General features: G+C 45.1%; 2 protein-coding genes across 2 annotated transcripts in view; one reads left to right on the top strand and one right to left on the bottom strand.

Moving 5' to 3' along the window:
- The first annotated feature begins 1176 nt into the window (after positions 1 to 1176).
- On the top strand, positions 1177 to 10715 carry GABARAPL2 (GABA(A) receptor-associated protein-like 2). Its single transcript, XM_004690368.1, has 4 exons — positions 1177 to 1337; positions 1677 to 1732; positions 2878 to 3050; positions 10108 to 10715. Exons 1-4 carry the CDS (start codon positions 1304 to 1306, stop codon positions 10196 to 10198), a joined length of 354 nt encoding a protein of 117 aa, XP_004690425.1. The 5' UTR covers positions 1177 to 1303; the 3' UTR covers positions 10199 to 10715.
- Positions 10716 to 15119: 4404 nt separating this feature from the next.
- The window catches only part of ADAT1 (adenosine deaminase, tRNA-specific 1), a 22350-nt gene continuing 16938 nt past the window's right edge, over positions 15120 to 20531 (bottom strand). Inside the window, exon 10 of the mRNA XM_012730739.1 lies at positions 15120 to 15386. Coding sequence (XP_012586193.1) covers positions 15368 to 15386 — 19 coding nt within the window. The 3' untranslated portion in view covers positions 15120 to 15367. The remainder of the gene's footprint in view (positions 15387 to 20531) is intronic.

The raw sequence follows: 20531 nt of genomic DNA, 5'->3' as shown, positions 1-20531 counted from the left end.
TTTATTTTTTTGTCTTGTTCCACTAAAAAGCAAACTCTGTAAGAGCAGAGCTGCTGACTGTTCTACTCACTCCTCTTCCCAACACCTAGAACAGTGGTCCTGTAAGCAACAGTAATTTGTAGGGATCAAGCTCAAAGGACTTTTTACTTCATTGCAAACAATCAAACAAGAAGTTATTCTGTTGCTGACACATAGCCTTAAAATAACAAAAATACTTTTAGAATGAAGTATCCACCAGGAATTTCAGTAGTAGGAAGTGATTAAAAACAATGTTCAAATATACAGGCCTTTGAGATGCATCAGAATCAGAAGCATGTGGCAGGGATACATGTGCCCAATTAAGTGAACATTCTTCTTACATGTTCACCAGCTCATAAACAGATGACCCAGAGTACACTGTTCTGATGACTCTACTAGGAAGAAGGGAATGACATCACTGGAGAACCTCAAGGCATGTGCTCAAGCAGGTGACACACACAGAGCGCACACTGTGAATGCAGCCCCACACCGACAGCGAGAGAAGCCTGTCTCATGACCAGCTACCAGGGGAATTCTCGGAGTCTGACAGTCCCTACTAACTCCTGTGCCAGCTGAGGTGAATGGAGTCTTTTTGAGATCAACGTGATGTTATACTCTTCAAGTGCATATCTGTGATGCTTTTCCTTAAATGTTGATTCAAACATTTATTCGTGAATAAAGAAAATGGGACTTATTTAAATTCAATTTCTAAGTCCAAGGCAACCTATTACTGCTATTCCCAATGCTGAGCTTCCAAGTGGCTACTAATACCTCTTCCTGCAGTCCCTCCACACTCGTTGCACGTACTGAGCCCCCATCTGTTACCACTCCAGTACTCTCCAGCTATCGGTGCCCTAAAACAGAACCTCTGCTATCAAGCGCCAGAGACCAATCTTCCCTTACGCTGACCTCCCAAACTCACTTGCCACCAACGTCCCGAACACCTCCGAGGTCTCTAGCCAGGCCCCTACGGTTCCCTTCTCGTCCAACTAGCCCTCGCACATACGTCCCTCCCTGTTGGCCACGCCGTCATCTCCACTCTCCCCCAAGCCCCTCGCGAGGCCTTCCGCGACCCCCTCCAGGGCGCACGGCCCCGCCCCTTTGCTCGGCGTCGGGCCCGGAGCACCGGAAGCCCCGCCCCCATTGGTTGCTAGGCTCCGGCAGCCGGAAGTCCCGCCTGCCGTGTAGTCTCCGTCGCCGCCGCCGCTGCCGTCGTTGTTGTTGTGGTTGGTGAGCTGAACTCCGCGGCTCGGAGAGCCGGCTGCTTCCCTTCCCCGCCGCCGCCATGAAGTGGATGTTCAAGGAGGACCACTCGCTGGGTAAGCGCTCGGCTACTGGTCGGGCCGGGGGAGCCGGGCGCCGGGTGGCCCCCTCCCCCACTCGGGCCGCTCTGGGCCGGGCCGGGCAGGGCGGATGCCGTTCTGGACTCGGATCACCGAGGCCCCGGCAACCCGGGCGGCCGCCCCCGGACTCTGTGCCGCACTTCGCAGGCCCTGTCGGGAGGCGGGCAACAGAGGGCTGTGGCCGGTAGGACACCCGAACGAGGGCCCGGGTCGTGCGCAGGTCACGGTGGGGGGGATGGGGGTGAAGGAGGGCCGGGGACGGGGAACCTGCTGGCGAGCTAGGGCCACTGTCATCCCGGTGCGTTTCTCCCACAGAACACAGATGCGTGGAATCCGCCAAGATTCGAGCAAAGTATCCTGACCGGGTTCCGGTAAGTGTTCGGACTCCCCGCCCCCTCACCTCACCGTCACCCCAGTCGTCAAGGACCTGTAGTAGGGCCCCAGGCCATTCAACAGTTGACAAGTTGGGGTTCCAGACAGTAGCAAATGGGCCAGACTCGGTTGGGGTCCGCCAGGAGCTGGGCTGGGCTGTGAGAGGCTCCTGGAGCTGGTGCTGTTCAGGGTGCCTCAGTGCTGAATCTGATCTAGGCCAGTGAGCTGTCTGCAGCCTCTGGGCTCCCTCGCCAATTATGTAAGGAACTATGTTCTAGGACAGGGCAACAGGTCATTGCCACTTTAGGGAACAGTGCTGGAGGGAGACCGTCACTGTGGTCTTGGAAGTGGCACTTTAGTTCAGAACATTAATCTTTGGACCTCCATCTCTACATGAAGTCTAACTCACTGCCCTTCCTCACTCTTACCCTTCTTCTTTTCCTGATGAAAAGAAAAGCAGAAATCGCTAAAACCCTTTATCCAGTGTTTTCTCCTTAATGATAATTACAATCTGTATTTCTTCCATTGTAGGGAAGATCGTTTCTGTATTCCTTATTGATTTTTAAAGGACAGCTGGTCCTGTTATGTAGTTCTTTGCTTCTAAACAATTCCTTTAGGGAGGAAGCAAGAAGGATGAATTCAAAGCCTAATTCAGAGAGAAGCAACAGGCCAAATAAAGAGCTTGATTCTAGATTGGGATTGCCAGTCATCCCCATTCGTCCATCATTCCTGTCTTATGTGTTCCTGTGGATCTTCATTCCCCTGCAGTAGGAAGGCAGAGCCGTTCTGAGCCCCAGAATAACCGGCTATGAACGAAATCATCACTTGATATTCTTGGGTCTGCCCAGACAAAATGTTGAAAAGCTTTGTAGTATGGGCTGGCTGTGTTGTTCTTACGCATGCTGAGATTGGGAATGAGAAATGTAATGACCAACTATAGGAAAGTACTATTTCTCTATAACACATTTATATCAATTCTTAATCTCCAGAGTATGTGGTTTGTTAAACTTGTGGTACATTTTCTCATGTTACACAGTTACCCACCCATTTCCTTGCCCACACACTATGTATATCAGCCCCCTGACAATGCCAGGCCAGAGGCTCACCTGAGAAATCCCATCTTGAACTCTCTTTGCTTTGCCAGGTGATTGTGGAAAAAGTCTCAGGCAGTCAGATTGTCGACATTGACAAACGGAAGTATCTGGTTCCATCTGACATCACTGTGGCTCAGTTCATGTGGATCATCAGGAAAAGGATCCAGCTTCCTTCTGAAAAGGCAATCTTCCTGTTTGTGGATAAGACAGTCCCACAGTCCAGGTGAGAGGTGTTTACCAGTATTGCCTATCTGAAATTCTTAGAGGTTCTGACTAGAAGTCTGGATTTTATGCTCCTTCCCATCAGGAGCTCTGGACAGTAAGAGAATATATTTTTGGTTAAGAAAACAGAACAAGGCCTGGACTTTAAAAAACATAAGATCTAGCCTCAGATCCCCAAGAATCCTTTCAAGTCAGCTTAAACCCTGAGTAGAATTGAAGCCTGAAGTGAGATTTTCTCCAAATGATCTGTAAAGTAAGGCTGTCACTCTCTGTGAGGTGCTTATGTGCCCTGCTGAGGCTCAGCTTCAGTTAATCACCCTCTTGCTCACTCTCCAAACTTAGCTCTGTGCCACTGGGAGAGTCTATAGCTGCCTGATCCTCAAGTACACCAAAATGGCTGCTGTCCAGTGAAGGGAGCCAAGGTCTTTTTACAGACTTATACCTCCTTGGATGCTAGCTGCTCCGAATGTCAGAGTAGTCTCCACGCTTGTCTAGTTGTGCTGCCTGGACGCAATCTTTGGGATAACATGCAGCCTGAATCTTGGCGGGGATGCTAAAATTTCCTTCTGTGTAGTTGACAGTTTAGCTTTAGTTCCCTGTGGGAAGGGAAAAATGGACTGACTCGTCTAAATCCTTGGTCAGTCCTTTCCGGTTATTGATTGAGTACTTCTAGGCCCTGGGCCAAAACTGGCCCTGCATCCCCTGAGTATGAGTTCCTGGCAGCCTCTCATCTTGGTGACCCAAACTCAGTTTCACTTGTTAATCCCACAAGTAACTGGGAGAAGCCCTGGGAACTGTCTCACTGTGGACAAAATATACCATTTTGACAATGTCTTGAGCTCTCCACAAGAGACCTAAGCCAAATTCTTTGCTTATGCCTGCAAAAGGTAGAATGCTTTAGCTGTCTTTTTACCTAATTTCCCCTTTCCCAGTGTCCACCATTTCCACTTCTGTGGAGTTTAGCTGTTGTGTGGCCTCCTTCCTGAAAGTTGCTTCTTAATGGGAAATAGATGACTAGGATGATTAGGACCAGTGGCATTGAGTTTATTCTGATCCTTGATGCTTGAAGGAAATGAGGAAGTTTCTGGAAACATCAGGATTATTCTGCATTATTCTACATTATCTAGCAATTAAAATGGTTGCAGATAGCCACTTCCCCCTCCCCCCATTTTCCCTGAGATAGAAATTGAAAAGTAATTCTCAGGGCAGCAGAAGCTGCTTCAGGGCCATTTTTTCCCCAAGACCCATTTATCTTTTCATCCTAGTGAGAATGTCCCTGAAAGCAGACTACAGCAATGAGGCAAGTCAGGATTTTAGTCACTGAGTGGGGCCTCTCTGCCCAGGCCCTCAGTGTCTTTGGCCCCAGTTAAGGACATCTTGCCCCACACTTAGTGCAGCAATTTTGCGATGTCATCAGATTTATGCAAATGCTAACCATCCCTTAGCAGCACAAACAGCATAGCCACAAGATTTCCTTCCTAAAGCTATGAGAGTCTCAGCTTTACCACCTGTAGCCCAAGGCAGTTTGCAGCCTTTTTCAGTCTTTCCAGCATCTGTGGGAAGTGTGGGACACCCATTAGCACTGTAGCCAGTGCTTGTAGCCTGGAGTGGCTGGAGCGTCAGAGTTGAGAAAGAAGTGCCTGTGTTAGCAGGAGCCACGTCCCATCCCGAGACAGGTCTGCAGGCTGAGACAGAAGTAATTTCGGTTATCCTGCCTTGAGCTGTGATCAGGAGGGTGTACGTCACTATGTAAAATGTCATGATTATTCACTTTTAAATATGTGGTTCTAGAAATAGAGACAAAGGCAAAGAGTTTTACTTCCTAAATTCTTTCCGAGTTAAATGTGAGGTGTGTGTAGCACAGTTGTTCTTCCTAGTGAGCACTGGCGAGTTGAATTCTCTGCCTGGATACCTACATTAAGAACCAACCCCATATTGAAAGGGAAACTGGTGCGTATGTGACTTGAGAAAGAACATCAGTGCACAAGCTTCCTGTTTATGGCACTAGAGACCTACTGTGGTGCCTGCCTTTTGGTCTTTGATCAGAAACACAAGTCTTGTTACTCTCCTGTTAAAACAGAAGTATGTGAGTATGTTATTAAAATAAATGTATGTAAGATACTACAATTTTGGTATCTTACATTGGAAATATGTGCTGTTTAAGATGGTGTTTAGTTGCTTCTGAGTTAAAAGAAACTGGTATCTTGAGGTCCATCCTTTATTTGACAATGTGCTTGAATTAAGCACTTTTGGTCATTTCTGGGTAATACTTCTTTAAGAACAGGTTTATTTGAGCAGTGCGTAGTGTTTTGTTTTATTTTAAATATTTTTTTATTTATGCATACAAGAACTGGGGTACAGGCCAGAGGTGTTGGGGGGTGGGTAAGAGGACTCACCAGACACAGAGTAAGGAGCAGACAGGTAGATCTATTGTTGCTGAGGGGAACAACAGACTAGACAGGAGAGGTGGGTCAGTTTCCTGGCCAGGGATCGAAGTAATGTTGCAGTAACTGTGGATATCTTCAGAGTGCTGTGCTTAGCCCCTTGGAGCCCCAGGGATGCCCTGCAGTAGTGTTTAGAGCAGAAAAAAGTTTTGATAAGAGGAACAAGCAGTAATTTTTATTTTTTAGAGTCTTTGGGAGCCTTTAAAGCCATTGTAACTTCCATTTTGAGGCCAGTCCCTCTCCAGGACCCACAACATTGGTATTGTCCTCCAGCTTAACCACACCATCCCCTCCCTGCTAGAAAAAAAGAAATCCAGGACCTGGGAACCTAAAGGTCTCATGAAGCACGTGAATGCCAAGCAGATGGATGGCCAGGTGTGCTCATTCGTCCAGTTAATTCATGAGTCGGGCGGGATGCCACAGCCTTTGTGACCTGAGCTCGGTGGTCAGTCAAGGGTATGTTCTCCACTCACACACTTCTAGGCCTGATTCGTAGGCTGTTGAGTAGCTTGAAATTAACATTTGTCTTCAGCAGTGTGGCCATTCCGGCCTGTGGCTCCTTCTGATAGCTGCTTTTATTTTGGATGTCCTCTTCAGTGGCAAAGGGGTTTGTCTGGATCAGAATAGAGGGGTGGGAGACAGGTTTTTAGGGGGGACAGGTTAAGTCATTTCACTCTTAAGTAAGTCTACTACTGGTTTTTCTAACGTCTTTCCAGGCGTCCATCAGCATGGCTCTTGGATGAAGGCATGCAGTGCTTGAGTCCAGCCATGCGACACTGGAGGCCATCCCTGCCACCCTCCCCAGACTGTGACCTAGGCAGGGGCTGGGGTTTTGCCAGGCCATCCACTGAGTATGCAGCTTCACCTGACCGTCTTGCTAGAGCTGCGTCTACTTTGGGATACTCGGGCGTTCCAGCAGTGGCTTACTGGTGCCTAGTGTCTTGGGCCTCTGGGGATGCTGACAGGAAAGCTTATTTTCTCAGAGGCTTATCGGATGTGTGCTAAACTGATCAGCCTACAGCCATAGCTGCTGGCTGACTTCAATATTTCTGTACTTACACTTGCTTATCGTTTTCACTGAATTAAGAAGAAATATTTGTTAACATTTATGGCCCAGATAGCTCTGACTCCAGGCCACATTTTTCTGACTGTGTTTATAGCTTGATACCACTAGAAAAAGTGCTATTTTCTAACCTTATCGAATCCATGTGTCAGTGTTCTGTCATGTATCCAGGGTGTTTGCTCATAGGCTGCTGAATGGAGCTGTTAGCGTCCAGCGATGAGCACTGTCAGGTTACCGTTTCCTTGCCCAATAGGTAGCCTGAGTGTAAGGACATGGTGCTGCTGCCAGTTAAGTAGTTTCCATGTGTGGCTGTGTGACAGAAAAGGAGCAGGGTGACAGGACAGTAGTCACTAGGCCCCATTTGTTGTCAAATCCCAGGACCTGAAGGAGAGCGCGCTCAGAGCTAGCTACCCAAGAGCTGGCAGCAGAGGCTGCACGGGGAGCTGCTTAGAATCAAAGACATAGGTGCCTCTTAGCACCTCTGTCAGGTTTGGTTCCATCTGCCTGGCCATGTTCTGCTCTATTGCTTGCAAGTCAGAAGCCCTAGTGCAGCGACTGTAAACCTGGCTGCTGAGTTAGAAATACATGAGGAGCTCTGTAAGCAGCAGTGGGACACCCGAGACTCTATACCACTTGTAATGAATAGTAACCACAGCGACCACTGATCAGGCAGATTCTGAGACTCACAGTGAGGATCTGTAGTTAGTGGCTTTTCTGCCTTTCCGTTCTGTTGTCTTTTTAAAGTGGAATTTATCAATTGGTTGAACCAGTGCCATAGAAGCTATAGAGGCTGATCATAAAAATCCTAATTATAAAAGCAAATGGTGCCTAGCACTGTTCTAAGTGCATTACACATCAACTCTTTTTATCCTAACAATTTTATGAGGAAGGTGTAATCATGATCCATAGTTCATCGATAGTAAGAGTGAGGTACAAAGAAGTTAAGTGATTCACCACAAGTCACGAAGCCAGGAGGCACCATCAAACTGTGCTGCCTTCTAGAGAACACGCAACAAGATGTGTTCTAAAGACCCAGCGTAGCCTTCTCTAGCACACGTACACACGTGTCGTGGATACATACACCTCCGAAAAGCGCCTGCATGGATTCTGTAGGTCAAGGGGGTCTGGGAGTGTAAGCAGCTCCCCGTGCTGCCAGCTCTTGGGTAGCTAGCTCTGAGCGCGCTCTCCTTCAGGCCCTGGGATTTGACAACGAATGGGGCCTAGTGACTACTGTTCTGTCACCCTGCTCCTTTTCTGTCACACAGCCACGCATGGAAACTACTTAACTGGCGGCAGCACCATGTCCTTACACTCAGGCTACCTATTGGGCAAGGAAACGGTAACCTGACAGTGCTCATGGCTGGGTGCTAACAGCTCCACTCAGCCTATGGCAGTAGCTGTTGTCAGTTTCCCTGTACCGTGAAGATCCGTGCTAGCCTTTGCCCAGAAGCCTAACTGAGTTTAATCGTTTCATGGCTTCATTTAACCTTGTAACCTTAGCATCCTGCTGAGGAGCCTCAGAAAAGCAGGGTTTCCTCAGGTATTCCCAGCCACCAAGACAAAAGTCTTGATAAGGGCTCAGCCCTTCCTCCTTAGCCTTCCTGCACTTCCTGGTTCCTCTTACTACTTCCTAATCACATGCCTCTTAACCAGCATCTATCCCAAAAAAAGATAACTATCTCTCTCTTCTGGCCCTGGGCTGTTTCTCACCTGGCTGCGCATAGCTTCATCCTGAAAGTTTTAGAACCTACTAAGGCCTGGGTCTTACCTCCAGAGACACTAGTTTTAATTGGCCCAGGGTGGGACTTGGGCATGGAGATGTTTCTAAAATTCCCCGTTGTTTCCTGATGTGCAGCCAGGGTTGAGACTTGGCTCTTAAGGGGTCCAATGAGTAGGTGTTCCTCTCTTAGCCCACTAGCCTGCAAGTTCTTTCACATGCTCTGGGGCAGTGCTGTCAGTATAGTGGCATGTGAGCCATATAAATAGTTTAAGTTTTTAGTGGCAGGAAACAGGTAGAATTGGTTTTAATAATACACATTATCTAGTATATGTAAAAAGTCATTTCAACATAAAATCAGAATTGAGGTTTGTTTCTCTACAGTTTTAGGAATACTGTGCTATTTTATAGCACATCCCAATTCAGATGAACCACAGTTTATGTGTGGAATGTAGCTCATGGCTGCTGTACTGGACAGGGGAAACACAGGACTTCTGTCATAGCAGAGACTTCCTGTGGACAGTGTGGTTCCAGGGAGTCCTCAAGTTACAAATTGCAGGTTAAGAGATCCTCACAGAGAGCACTGTTTTACTGTGTCAGATGCTGACGGCAGGCCGCTTCACATTCATGCTCATCCACCCCCTCCATTATTGCTTAATAGTTCTTATCTACCCACACAGCCAATCAGGCTAAGTTCAAAAATGAGGTAGGAAAGAGAAAAATCCCCTTTTAGCAGCGTGGTCTGTATCCTGTGTATGTGGAAGGCTCACACAACCTGCCAGGAAAATGGTGGTTGTTGCTCTACCAGTTTGAGGCTTGGGCCCCTCCTCGTCCACTCCATCGAACCTTGTTTTACTGAGTCCCACTTTTAAGCATCTATTGTCATCCATTGGGATTAGTGGCTTCTGATGTCCGAGACGGCTGCCAGCTGTCACTCTGGCTCTGGCTGACCACCACTCACAGTCAGTGACGTTCAGCATCCGTCGCATCTCCTGCTTCCCGCTGAAGAGGTGCACAGCCATGTGGCCAGCGCGCCCGGGCTTCTGGGTGCTGCTAGTCTTACTCTAGCAGTAAGGAGCTGACACAAACAACTGAGATCCGTGGCAGACAGCTACATTACGTCTCCTCTACGGCCATATGTTTTGCAGCTTAGGAAAGCCAGCTTTCCTGCCCACACGCTGGTTTGAGCAGTAGCTATTTTGGGACGGTTCTTAGGAAGGTTGGGCAGGACTTTCGCATCCCGGATACAATCTGCTTTCGCATTATGTGTGAGGAAAATAACTTCCTTTTGGTGATGTGGACGCACTCTTCTGGAGGGGCTTCCACAAGAATGAACTCACGTGTACTTAACATACTGTTGATAGGTACAATTACAATTCTTCAGATAAAACAGAAGAGAGAGCCTGCCTTACTCTTCCTTACCTGAGTACGCCACCCACAGGGACAGGCTTCTCAGGCTCTTCCTTTGTTTTGTTTGTGTTCTGGTGCCGGAGGCATTGAAAAGCATTCAAGTACTGACCAGCCTACTCAAGGAGCTGGGCTGAAGAACTGCTTACTTTGCAGGTGACCAGATGCCCTTGTCTTGGGCACAGGGATGGAGACTTGCTTCTGGTCTCATCTACTGAGTAATTTATCTTAGCATTTTCATGACTCCATCGCCCTTATTTAAAACAGGCTGCAGGCACACAACACTCCTGAGATCTGTATCACTTTCACTCCGTATCACCATAGGTGTGGCAGAAGAAGTTACAACCCTTACTCCCACATGACCAACACCTGGACTCAGTAACCAAACCCCAACTCTCATTGTTGCTTTTTGTTTTTCTCTTTTAAGCCTAACCATGGGACAGCTTTACGAGAAGGAAAAAGATGAAGATGGATTCTTGTATGTGGCCTACAGTGGAGAGAACACTTTTGGCTTCTGAGGGCCAGTGCTGGGCTGGGTGCACCGTTCCTGCTTGTGTATCTTGTAAATAGCCGGCCATTTTCAGTTATGACACCAGAACCTCTTCACATAGACCTTTTAGTGCATTTGTAACTGGATTTATTTCTTAATATATTGGAAGGTTTTGTTTCCTTAGACTAGTAAATTATCATACAGAGTTTTATTTTGAGTTTTTCTTTTTGTGCACTGTCCTCATGGCTACACTCTCCAGGGAACTTGTTCCTCTGGGAATCATATTTAATGAAGATATTTCCATATTGAAGTGAGGTAGGTGGGTTATAAAAGTGAAAGGGAGGGAGATGATACATTTAACCTGGATTATGTTTGAAGTGTTAGATGGCTAAGTATTAAGCATCCAAATTAAATCCTTAGCAATCAGAATACTTGCTTCACTAGATTTTGCCAACTGCCAATCATGTTGGACCGAGCTAATCTGTTCCTCTTTCTGAAACTATTAAGGTAAATAATTAACAATAAAACTTCCTCTTATAAAGGCACTGCCGTGTGACCATGTCCTTTATTCACCCTCAGTCAGATGGGCAGGAAAGGAGGCCTGAGGGCTTGTGGCAGCCCAGCCGGTACAGAAAGCTGCACTTGTGTCATAGGAGGGATTTTTTTTTAATGATTAATAAATTTACCTGGTTTGGATATTAAGCCCTATAACAAGGGTTATGTGGAGAAGTCCTGCTTCCACCACTGTTTTCTGATTACCCTAACCTTCCCTATGGAAAATGACTTTTACTGGCATATTTCTTTTTGATACTTATTTTTGGAAGAATAATTAAGTATGACTATATATCCTTTTTCTTATACAAGAGAAAATATATACTTAAGTGTACTGCTTCATTTATCACTAACATGGTGACCTTTTTCTATCAGCTCGTAGTCCCTTTATTTTTTCATTTTTATAGCAAATAGTATTGCATTGTACAGAGACATTATTATTACTATCCAAGTTCTCTGTTAGAAGTTTATTACTATCCAAGCCCCCTATTAAAGCATCTGGGTGACTTGCAGTCTTTCATTGTTACCTACACTGTCGTAACAGTAGCTGTGTAGATCCAGCTTTCTCTGTGTACCTGCACCCATCAAGGTGCTGCTCTCCAAACATGTTTTCCAAAAAAAACAAGGCTAGACTTTTCCAGGCCCACAAGTTCGTGATTTCACACAAATTAGTACAGGTACGTAGACTTGTCAGCGCACAAATGCTTAATTAAGTTTCCTAAATCTTCCTCATTGTGTTGGAGGCTAAAGCCCTACATGGGTCACTAGAAAGAGGAAATCTGGTTGAACATGGAGTGAAAATTACTTCTTCAGCTTTGTACTGGGGAAACAGACCTTTGGCTTTATTTTACCAAATTACATAAGTAACCCACCAAAAAAAATGCTCTACTGATGTCAGCTCCCCAACTGAGGTGAGAAGAAATATCATTAGCATATTGTCAATCTTTTCCAAACCTGGTCCAGTGAAATCTGATCCTCTTTGCTGGAAAAAGGTGGAAACTGATTTCTGAGTGAGCCTTAGAAAGGAAAGGACAGTTTGTATGTAATGGAATCTTGTTTGCCTACATGAACATTAATTTAGTGCTCACTGCATACCAGATGATAATATATATATATATAAATTTTTTTTTTTACATATATGTTACAATTATACTCTTAAATAAAAGTCCCCATAAAATTGGGTACTCCCCACACCCATCCTGCTAACAAATGCAGAACGGAGATGCCAAACTTGAGCTATCAAAAGACACAGTTAAACTACATGTCACGGCAGACCTGTCTCGCCCGCTGCTCCCCTCTGCAGCATATATAGTAGACCTGCCTGGTATGCTCCCCACTTTGTCACTGATGAATCCTTTCACCCCCACTCCCCCACCTCTGGCTTGCACCCTAGCATAAATAAATAAATCTTAAAACTGTAAGAAAGCTTTATTTGTAATAGCAATCAATACAAATAGATTTGTCAATCTTGCCTTTAAAAGGGAGCGCCTGAGTGAAGATTTTAAGTCAGCATTTAGTGTCCCCCCCCAACTCTCATCCTTTATAAAGCACAGTTAACCCTTAAACTTTCAGAGGTAAGAAAAAGGGAATACTTAGCCCATTCATTTTGAGACTTAGGGAGTCTCAAAACCGTGTAAGAGAAAAATTATAGACACAGATGAAGTAAAAGCTGAAACAACCCAAAACTCATTTATGATTTTAAAAAAAAATCTAACAAATTAGAGAAGGTCCCTTCCTTAATCTGATAAAGGGAACTCATAAGAAATCTACAGCAAATAGGTGCATTATTATCTAATCCCACAGTAAATAAGGCATGGTGGTACTGAGTTGGGACAGTCAAATACACTAATTTAATGAACCCTAAAACAGTTCTGTGTATAGACCATGTCAGAAGTGGCATGGGCCCTCCCAGGCTATGCAAGAGTTTCAGCACTAGGACGCTATCCAAAGTCACTGCAGCATGAGTTCCATTCCTAGCCAAAATAGATTCAGCAAGGAATCATTTTTATTAAAAAGTTTTAAAAATGTAGAACAAGTGTATATATTGTTGACAGACACAATATAATAAAAATAGAAACCATGCAAGGGAATTGCACACAAAATTAGGATGGGGGTTACCTAAGGGAGGATGGGAATGCGATTTGGGGGGTTGTCCGTGTGGATTTCAAACAACTGTGTCTCATTTCTCCAGAAAATAAAAACCTGAGGCAAATATAGCAAAAGGTTTACTGTTGGCCCTCCCTGGTGGCGCAGTGGGTTAAAGCACAGCACTAAGAAGCTAAAACCACTTCCGCATGAGTTCGATCCCCACCTACCCTGGAGGAGATCCACATGGCGCGGCAGACCTCTCCTGACCCGCCCGCTGCTCCCCTCAGCAGTGTACTTCATCAATCTGCCTGTTCTGCTCCCCGCTCTCACTGGTGAATCCTCTCACCCTCCGCATCTCTGGCCTGTACCCCAGTTCTGTATGAATAAATAAATCTTTAAAAAAAAAGGTTTATTGTTAATTATGTGGTGGGTGTTTATTTGTTTTACTGTTTTAAATATTTCATCAATTTTCAAGTTAATTCATTGAGAACAGAGATTGGGTCCTTCTCAACAAGAGCATACGGGCTGTCTCTATTGCTGACGTCCCTTCTCTTCTGGGCCCTGGGAGAGGCCAATGTCTCCTTCAAACCCTGTTTGCTCAGTCATCAGAAATACTTGTCTCCTTATGGGAAGGGCAGGTTTTTAGTTCTTTCTTTCCTTGCCTGTCTTTCTCTTCATACAGCCTACAGTGCACTCCCACCTTCAAGCTCCTAAAGGGTCTTCCTTTGGCTGTTCAATCACACTCATTCCTGAGTTTCTTTACCTCTTCCTGAGCTCTGCTGTGTTCCCCAAGACCGTCCAGGGACCTCTTTTCATTCTAGTACATATTTTCTTGATTTCATCCTAACCCAGGTCTCCAGGCTTTTTATAAATGGCTTCCAATTTCTACCTCCAGCCCATCGCTCTGCTGAGCACCAGACCAGTCTCTCCAAATGCCTACTTAGGTCCGTGTCAATGGTATCACAGAAAGCCCACACTCCCTGTCCCCTGCCTCCAACTCCAGCTCCAAGACCAGCTTTCCTCTCTGCTTGCCCTGGGTAGATGGGGCCACTTTCCATCCTGTGACACGCACAGTGGCAGGGCATACTTCCTCACCCTCATCCTACAGCCTCTCTGTATTTCAGTGGGAGCTCCTCTAATCACCTCAGACATCCTGGCCCATTGCTCTCTGCGCCATCCCCGGCTCTTCCAACCCATCCTCCCTACTACAGAGAGCAGTGCTCTTTCCAATGCACCTTCTATCCCATCACCCCTTTCAGTAAGATAAAATCACTTTTTTAAAATCCACTTTCCTCCTGGTAAGGATGCTTTCTCTTATTTTCTTCCCTATAGAGTTCGAGGTAATTCCAGGATATTTTTGAACTTGACTTGCAATGCTCTTGATAGTAGTGGGACTGTATTATTCTTTGCCCCCATCACTGACCCTAGGTCCCCTATACTTTCTTCCGCCCCATCCCTCGTAGCCTCAGAACCGCTTCACCTAATTCCCACTAGTTTCTATTTTACTGTCAAGTCATCCGCTGTGTAAATGTCCAGTTTGTCTTTGTTATTCTCACCTACTTTACTGCCCACCATTTCCTTGAACTCCCTCCATGCTGCTGTCCACGGCTGCCTTTCTTCTTTGCTTATGGCCAGCAGTTCTCCATCAGCTTCGTGATCAGGCCGCCTTCTGGTGGGCAAGTAGGCTGCTTCCACCTACCAGCTATTGTAAACAGTGTTGCAAACGATTTTCCTCCTGAGGACATCCAATGTGTTGGATGCCCTGGTGTTCCTCCAGCCCTCCAGCCACCAGCCCAGCCATGTGGTGCTCTCACCTCCAGCTTTTGCCTGTAGTATTTCTCTGCCTCACATATGCTTCTCTTTAAGCTGTTGTCACAGGCATCACCGTTTCTCTTGCCTCGCTAACTCTTCTTCCTTCCCAGCACCCTCCCTGCTCAGATGTACCTGGGCTGGTAAAATCTTCCTGTGCTCACACCTCACTCCCAGCCATCCTCACACCATGCAGTTTCACTGCCTGCTCTCCAGAAGGAACCCCCTACGCTTGCTCCTCCGGGGCACAGCACATTGCCTGGCATAGGACCGGTCAACCTGGGGGTAAAAGCCTGCTTGTCAAGGGCTGACACTAAGTCATTATGTGGCAGTAACCAAAACACACAAGGTCCATGAGAAGAGCATGAGGCACCAGGGCACCAGTTCCAAAGGTGGCCTGAGGCTCTCCTTCCAGGTTTGGAAGTAGGTAAGATATATATTTTTATTCTCCAAGGTTTGCTTCTGTTAGAAAAAAAAAAGTCAGCATTGTTTCCCCTTTTCATCTTTATTTCCTCAAGGAAAACAAAACAATTCTGGTGGTTGATATCACGGAGGCAAAGGCACAAAGTTAAGTAGGAGGATCTATATATACACCCCGATGAACAACCTCGCTTGCTCCTCCTTAGCTGCGAGAGACAGGCTGTTGCTTCCAGATGTGGGAGGCAGTGGCGGGCAGGCGTCCAAATGCTGATGACAGGCTCCACAAACATTTGCCCACTGGGCTTCTCCTGAGGATGCTCTCTTAGGCTTAGCCAAAGCTGTGAAAACTGGGACCAGGAAATTGGAAGGTCACTGCTGGGCTGGAGGGAAGGAGCAAGGCTGGTGCTTCCTACGTGCCGGGTACTGTACGTGGGGCAGCTGCCTCCTTCCCCATATTGCACGTTAACTTAGTTCATCCCCACAAACCCAGAAGGGGGTGGAGCTGCCCTCCTGCTCAGGTGAGGATGGAGGTGTATTTACCTAGCCAAGATCACACAACCAGTACACGCAGGAGCCGTGGTGGAGACTCAGGTCTAACACCAAAATCCTCCCTTTGTTCAGCTAGACCAGAGGTTTCCAATGAAAGAGGTCAAGTGAGTGCATAAGTGGCAGTAATAAAAAGGTGCTGAAATCTTGGGGGTGGGGTGGAACATCCTTTGAGAAAAGCCCTTCTCTTTCTCTCAATGAACAGAATCTTATTCAGTGACAACCAGAGCAAACTAGATGGAGGGTGCGTCTATTGCTGGCCAAAGCCCAGGTTGCCTGCAGGATGATTTCCCGAGGTTGTACATAAAGGTCTGGTTGTTGAGCTGCAGACAGATGCTGGAATGAACTCTGTGGCCCTGTTCTGTTGTCAGGCTGGTCTCGCCACCCAGGGGCCCACTGTACCCCTCCTGTGGAGTCACTGCCCGGTTTTAATGTGCCTTGCATTCTCTTGGCTGCCTGAGTAACGGCCATCACTGTTTCCATTGTGAGCTCTTCTGCTCTGGAGCCAAGCCCAAGTTCAGGGAACACGTGCTTGAGATAAACATTTGGCGGAGGTACTGAAAGTCACTCCTCAGAGTGACTTTCTGCTTTTGCATTTTACCATCAAGGCGTTTCCCTGCATTTGGAGACTGGGAGGCAGTAAAGAGCATGTGCTTCACTGGAAAAGCTGATTCCTAACTTTGTTGGCTTATTGGCAAGAGGGACAAAATATTTACACCAAAATTCAGGGTGCAGGTTGCCACACTAAGACAAATATTATGTCTACTCCTCCCTGTGACCAGTGTGACTGAGGCTATATGTAGTTGCAAAGCACCAATGGGCTCAGTTTCCCCAAGAATCTCTCTCTTTGCATTATCCACCCAATTAATTTTTACAATAAGCCCTCCCTCAGTTGAAAAACATGAGCGCCTTAATCATTAGTAACTCATTTTGTAGGTTAGAAATCAGAGATGAAATACTTTCCTGAAATCCTAAGTAAGTAGTGGCAGACAGAAGTAACTAAATATCCAGACCAAAGTTTTTTACTAGTCCAAGGAATAAGGATTATGCACTTTTTGTACATAATGAAAATGAGGTATAGTTACATACAACATAATGCATAAATCCTTAGTGCTTAATAAACTTTGACCAATGCTTATACCATGCAATGAACATTCCAGTCAAAACAGTATTACCATTACCCTAGAAAGTTCCCTGGGGACTTTCTCCACTCAAATCTTTTCTCATCTCCTCCCACCAGGCAACATCCATGGCTCTGATGTCTAGTTCCTTAGATTAAGAAATCAAATGTAAAGGTTTTAAGAAATAAAACTGAATACAGGCAACTTTGCCTGCAGCACTTAAGGGTGTTTGTGGGAACCTTCCTCCCTCTTTGGGAAAGCAAGTGCAACATCTGGGCAACCTTCCGGGAAGGCACTCTTAGCCCCAGTACGGGCGCATTTAAGGATTTGCATTTATAGGAGATGAATGCCAGCTATGATTCTTTAATATGTGATAGTAAAAGAAGCTCTTCTTTCTGGAACATAAAGTGGCTTTCTCCAAAATATCTGCCTTGCTGGTTCTTTCTGGATCCGAACGTTCTTCAGGATAGCTGCCGTTGTTTCTATGGGAAGAACTGCTTGAGCACATAGAAGTGAGCTCACAGACACTATTTCCACTGAATGCTTTTCCTAGTTTTGATAACCTGCCTTCTGTAAAGACTAATCTGAACACAGTTCCTTAGATGCCTCCAGACAAACTCATAGGACAGTGGCAGCTAAAAAGGTAACAGTCTTAAGCCATTTAATGAGCCAGGAAACTGGGCTTTAGAAACTGGAAAATTTTGGTTAAGACTTGCTCAGAGCATCATCTTAAAGCCAAAACATACTGCCAAGTTCCAGATGGAGGCAGTTTTCCACCAGCCACAGGCACGACCAAGTCAGACAGGCTGGTTTCTTTTCCTGCAGGAGTGCAGGCAGCCAGGGCTGGTCATTTTCTCCACAGCAGCTTCATGTCTCCAGACAGTGAGCTAATGTTTGGCACTGGACAGATCCATAAAACAAGGCATTTAATCCCACAAGTGACTGCATGAGAAATAATATGTGTATATGCATACATGTGTGTATGTATATATATATATATATTCACACACATGAAATTACTTAAATCATGTGTGTACATGTATACACACACACACACAAAATACTTAAATCAAGCCAAGTTTTAAAAATTATAAAGAGAATAAAAATTAAGCACATGTAATCAGAACCCTTTGAACAAAGAAGCAATACTGAAAACATAAACTTCCCCGAAAAGGCTAATTTCCAGAAGACATTTTGTTAGTTGAAAAGAATGCTGTGGAATTACAAACAGCTGCCTAAAGCATGCTGTGAGCTTCTCTTCTCTTTACACAATATCACTCCTGAGGATTATCTTGTGTTTCTACAGTTTAGAGAAAACCTTCCCTTTTTTTTTAATTTCTAAAGTTTATTTTAAAACTAGGTCTATGTTAATGTGACAAAGACAACGCAATCGAGAGGGCATTTAGTGGGACGTCTCCTTCCATTGCTGGACCATAGTTCCGTTTACCATGTGCACTCAGAACAGAACAGAACTCAGAAGGGTGCATTTGCATAAAGCCAAATTACATGGTCATTTACTCTTGGATCTAACCAATCCCTTTTCTAATACTCTGTCCGGAAGACACCTGTGCAAAAATACAAAATATTTTATGTAGGCTGTTCATTTCAAAAGACTGGAATGTCTACCAATAATCAGTAAAAATGGTTACCAGTGTAAAGGAAAAAGCAACAGTGGAGAGGAGGGTGGATGACCTTTCTAAAACTTTTTTTTATTAGTTTCCAGTAATTTGGAATAGTATAAATATTTTACATATTTTTAAAGCCCCTTGGAGGTCTCATACTGAAGCTAACCCCACTAGGTGAGAAGGTGATGGGCAGCTATATATAAGGCCAGATAAGGCTGGTACCTCAGCAGGCACTGCTCAGTCCCTGGAAGTGGACAGCCCAGATGCCATGTCCTTCTGGAGTCTGCAGAAGTCTGCAGACTCACTGAAGAAGTCCTTGTATCAAATGAACTAAACCTGAGTCTGATCAAGCCTCCACAGGTAACTGAACATTCACAGGAAGTACGGGGGACAGAGGAACGTATCCAACATGAGAGCAAGCAGCAGCCAAACCTACGAAGTGGCAGAGTCCATGGGACAAATGGCCCCTTTGTAAAACACATGAAAAGGAGAGTGGTAGGTTGTGAGACGATTGGCAAGGAAAGCCAATGCAGTGTGTGCACTTTGCTGGGATCCTAATGTGGCCAAAGCAACATGCAAGACATTTTTGAGATCACAGGGGGAAATGGAACAGTTTGCCTATCAGATATTAAGGCATTATTGTTAATTTTGTTGCATGAAATAGTGTCCATTTGCCTTAGAATACTGTGAGAAAAAATGGAAGTAATGTTAATAATTATAAAAATAATAAAAACTGGAGATAACAATTGTGTAAGTTGATAGTTGCTAAGAATTGGTGATGGGTAGATAAGGATCACTGTCCTATTTTTCTGTTTATTTAAAAATTCCTGTAGCAAGCTAACTACAGAAAGTATAGGGCCCTCCCTGGTGGTGCAACAGTAAGTTAAGCATAGTACTGTAAAGCTTCATAGCTGCTTGATCCCTGGTTAGTGTGAGTTCAACCCCTGGCCAGGGAGGTGACCCACATGGTACAGCAGATCTCTCCTGACCAGCCCACTGCTCACCTCAGCAGTGTACTTCATCAATCTGCCTGTTCTGTTCCCTGCCCTGCTTCTCTCACTGTTACTGCACCTCTGGCCTGTACCCCAATCTGTATGCATAAATAATTAAATCTTTAAAAAGAACAAAAAAATACAGAAAATATTTAAAGGTTAGAAGCAGTTATCTGTCAAATATAGGTTAAGAAAAAATTAGTAAAAACATATGCTCTCATTAAATGAAATTTGAGAACCTGCCAGAATTACAGAGATGTAGTTATAAGGCCTGGGTGAGATTCAAAACTTTGTTGTAAGAGCTGCAGTTAAATATGGTAAGCTGGATATCTAAGCCCTTGAGATATTTTAGATTGGGGAAAACCAGGTAATGCCCTAAGTGAGGCTGTCTTTCACTACAAACCTGCAGGGTTTTCCCAGTCTCTGTTCAAAAGTTTAAATTTAGGAGTGTTTTTTGCATTTAGTTTCTTTGGTACCATAAAAGTCAGGACTAGAAAGAGAATACCTCTTTACATTTTCATATATATCTTTAAAAAAAATCATTTTATTTATACACACAAGAACTGGGGTGTAGGCCAGAGGTTTGGGGTAGGGGGGCTGGGTGAGAGGATTCACCAGAGATAGAGTGGGGAGCAGAAAGGGCAGGTCTACTGAAAGGGTTGAGGGAGCAAAGGGGGAAGGGTTGAATGGAGGGTGGTGGATTACTGGGCTTTGTTGGTGGGTATGGGTGACAGCATACATTTGCAGAAACATGAGCCTACGGCTCTGAAACATATGCGGTGTTGTAGGTTAGTGTTACCTCAATAAACACAATTTAAAAAATTTAAATTACAGCAATACTTTTAAAAGACAAAAATTAAGCTGGGCATATGTAGGGAAGAGCTATTAGAATGGTGAAGTACTTGAGTCCGTGTGTGAGGTAAAAGACAAAAGAATTTATTACAGGAAAAAGCTCAAGGGTAACTAGTTAAGACAAAGATGTGTAACTTCTGTAATTAAGAAATGTATAAGCCTGTGTCCACTCAGCCTTGGGCGTGAATGTGAATAGTGAGTATTATATAGGAGGCATGAGAGGTGGAAACCACCTTCGTTATCCACCAACTGATGATTGCAAACCCAAAACATGATGTATCCATTAGACTAGATATATTTTTTTAAGATTTATTTATTCATGCGTACAAGAACTGTGGTACAGGCCAGAGGTGGGG

Source organism: Condylura cristata, unplaced genomic scaffold (genome assembly GCF_000260355.1).
Source record: "Condylura cristata isolate star-nosed mole 26May11 unplaced genomic scaffold, ConCri1.0 scaffold00028, whole genome shotgun sequence".
Taxonomy (NCBI): Eukaryota; Metazoa; Chordata; class Mammalia; order Eulipotyphla; family Talpidae; genus Condylura; species Condylura cristata.
This window is presented reverse-complemented; position numbering and strand designations above follow the sequence as displayed.

Excerpts from the sequence above, each read along its gene's own strand:
- GABARAPL2 (XM_004690368.1), top strand. The coding sequence starts at position 1,304 with ATGAAGTGGATGTTCAAGGAGGACCACTCGCTGG. Across the intron at positions 1,733-2,877 it reads AGTATCCTGACCGGGTTCCG|GTGATTGTGGAAAAAGTCTC; the intron begins GTAAGTGTTCGG and ends TTGCTTTGCCAG. Across the intron at positions 3,051-10,107 it reads AAGACAGTCCCACAGTCCAG|CCTAACCATGGGACAGCTTT; the intron begins GTGAGAGGTGTT and ends TTCTCTTTTAAG.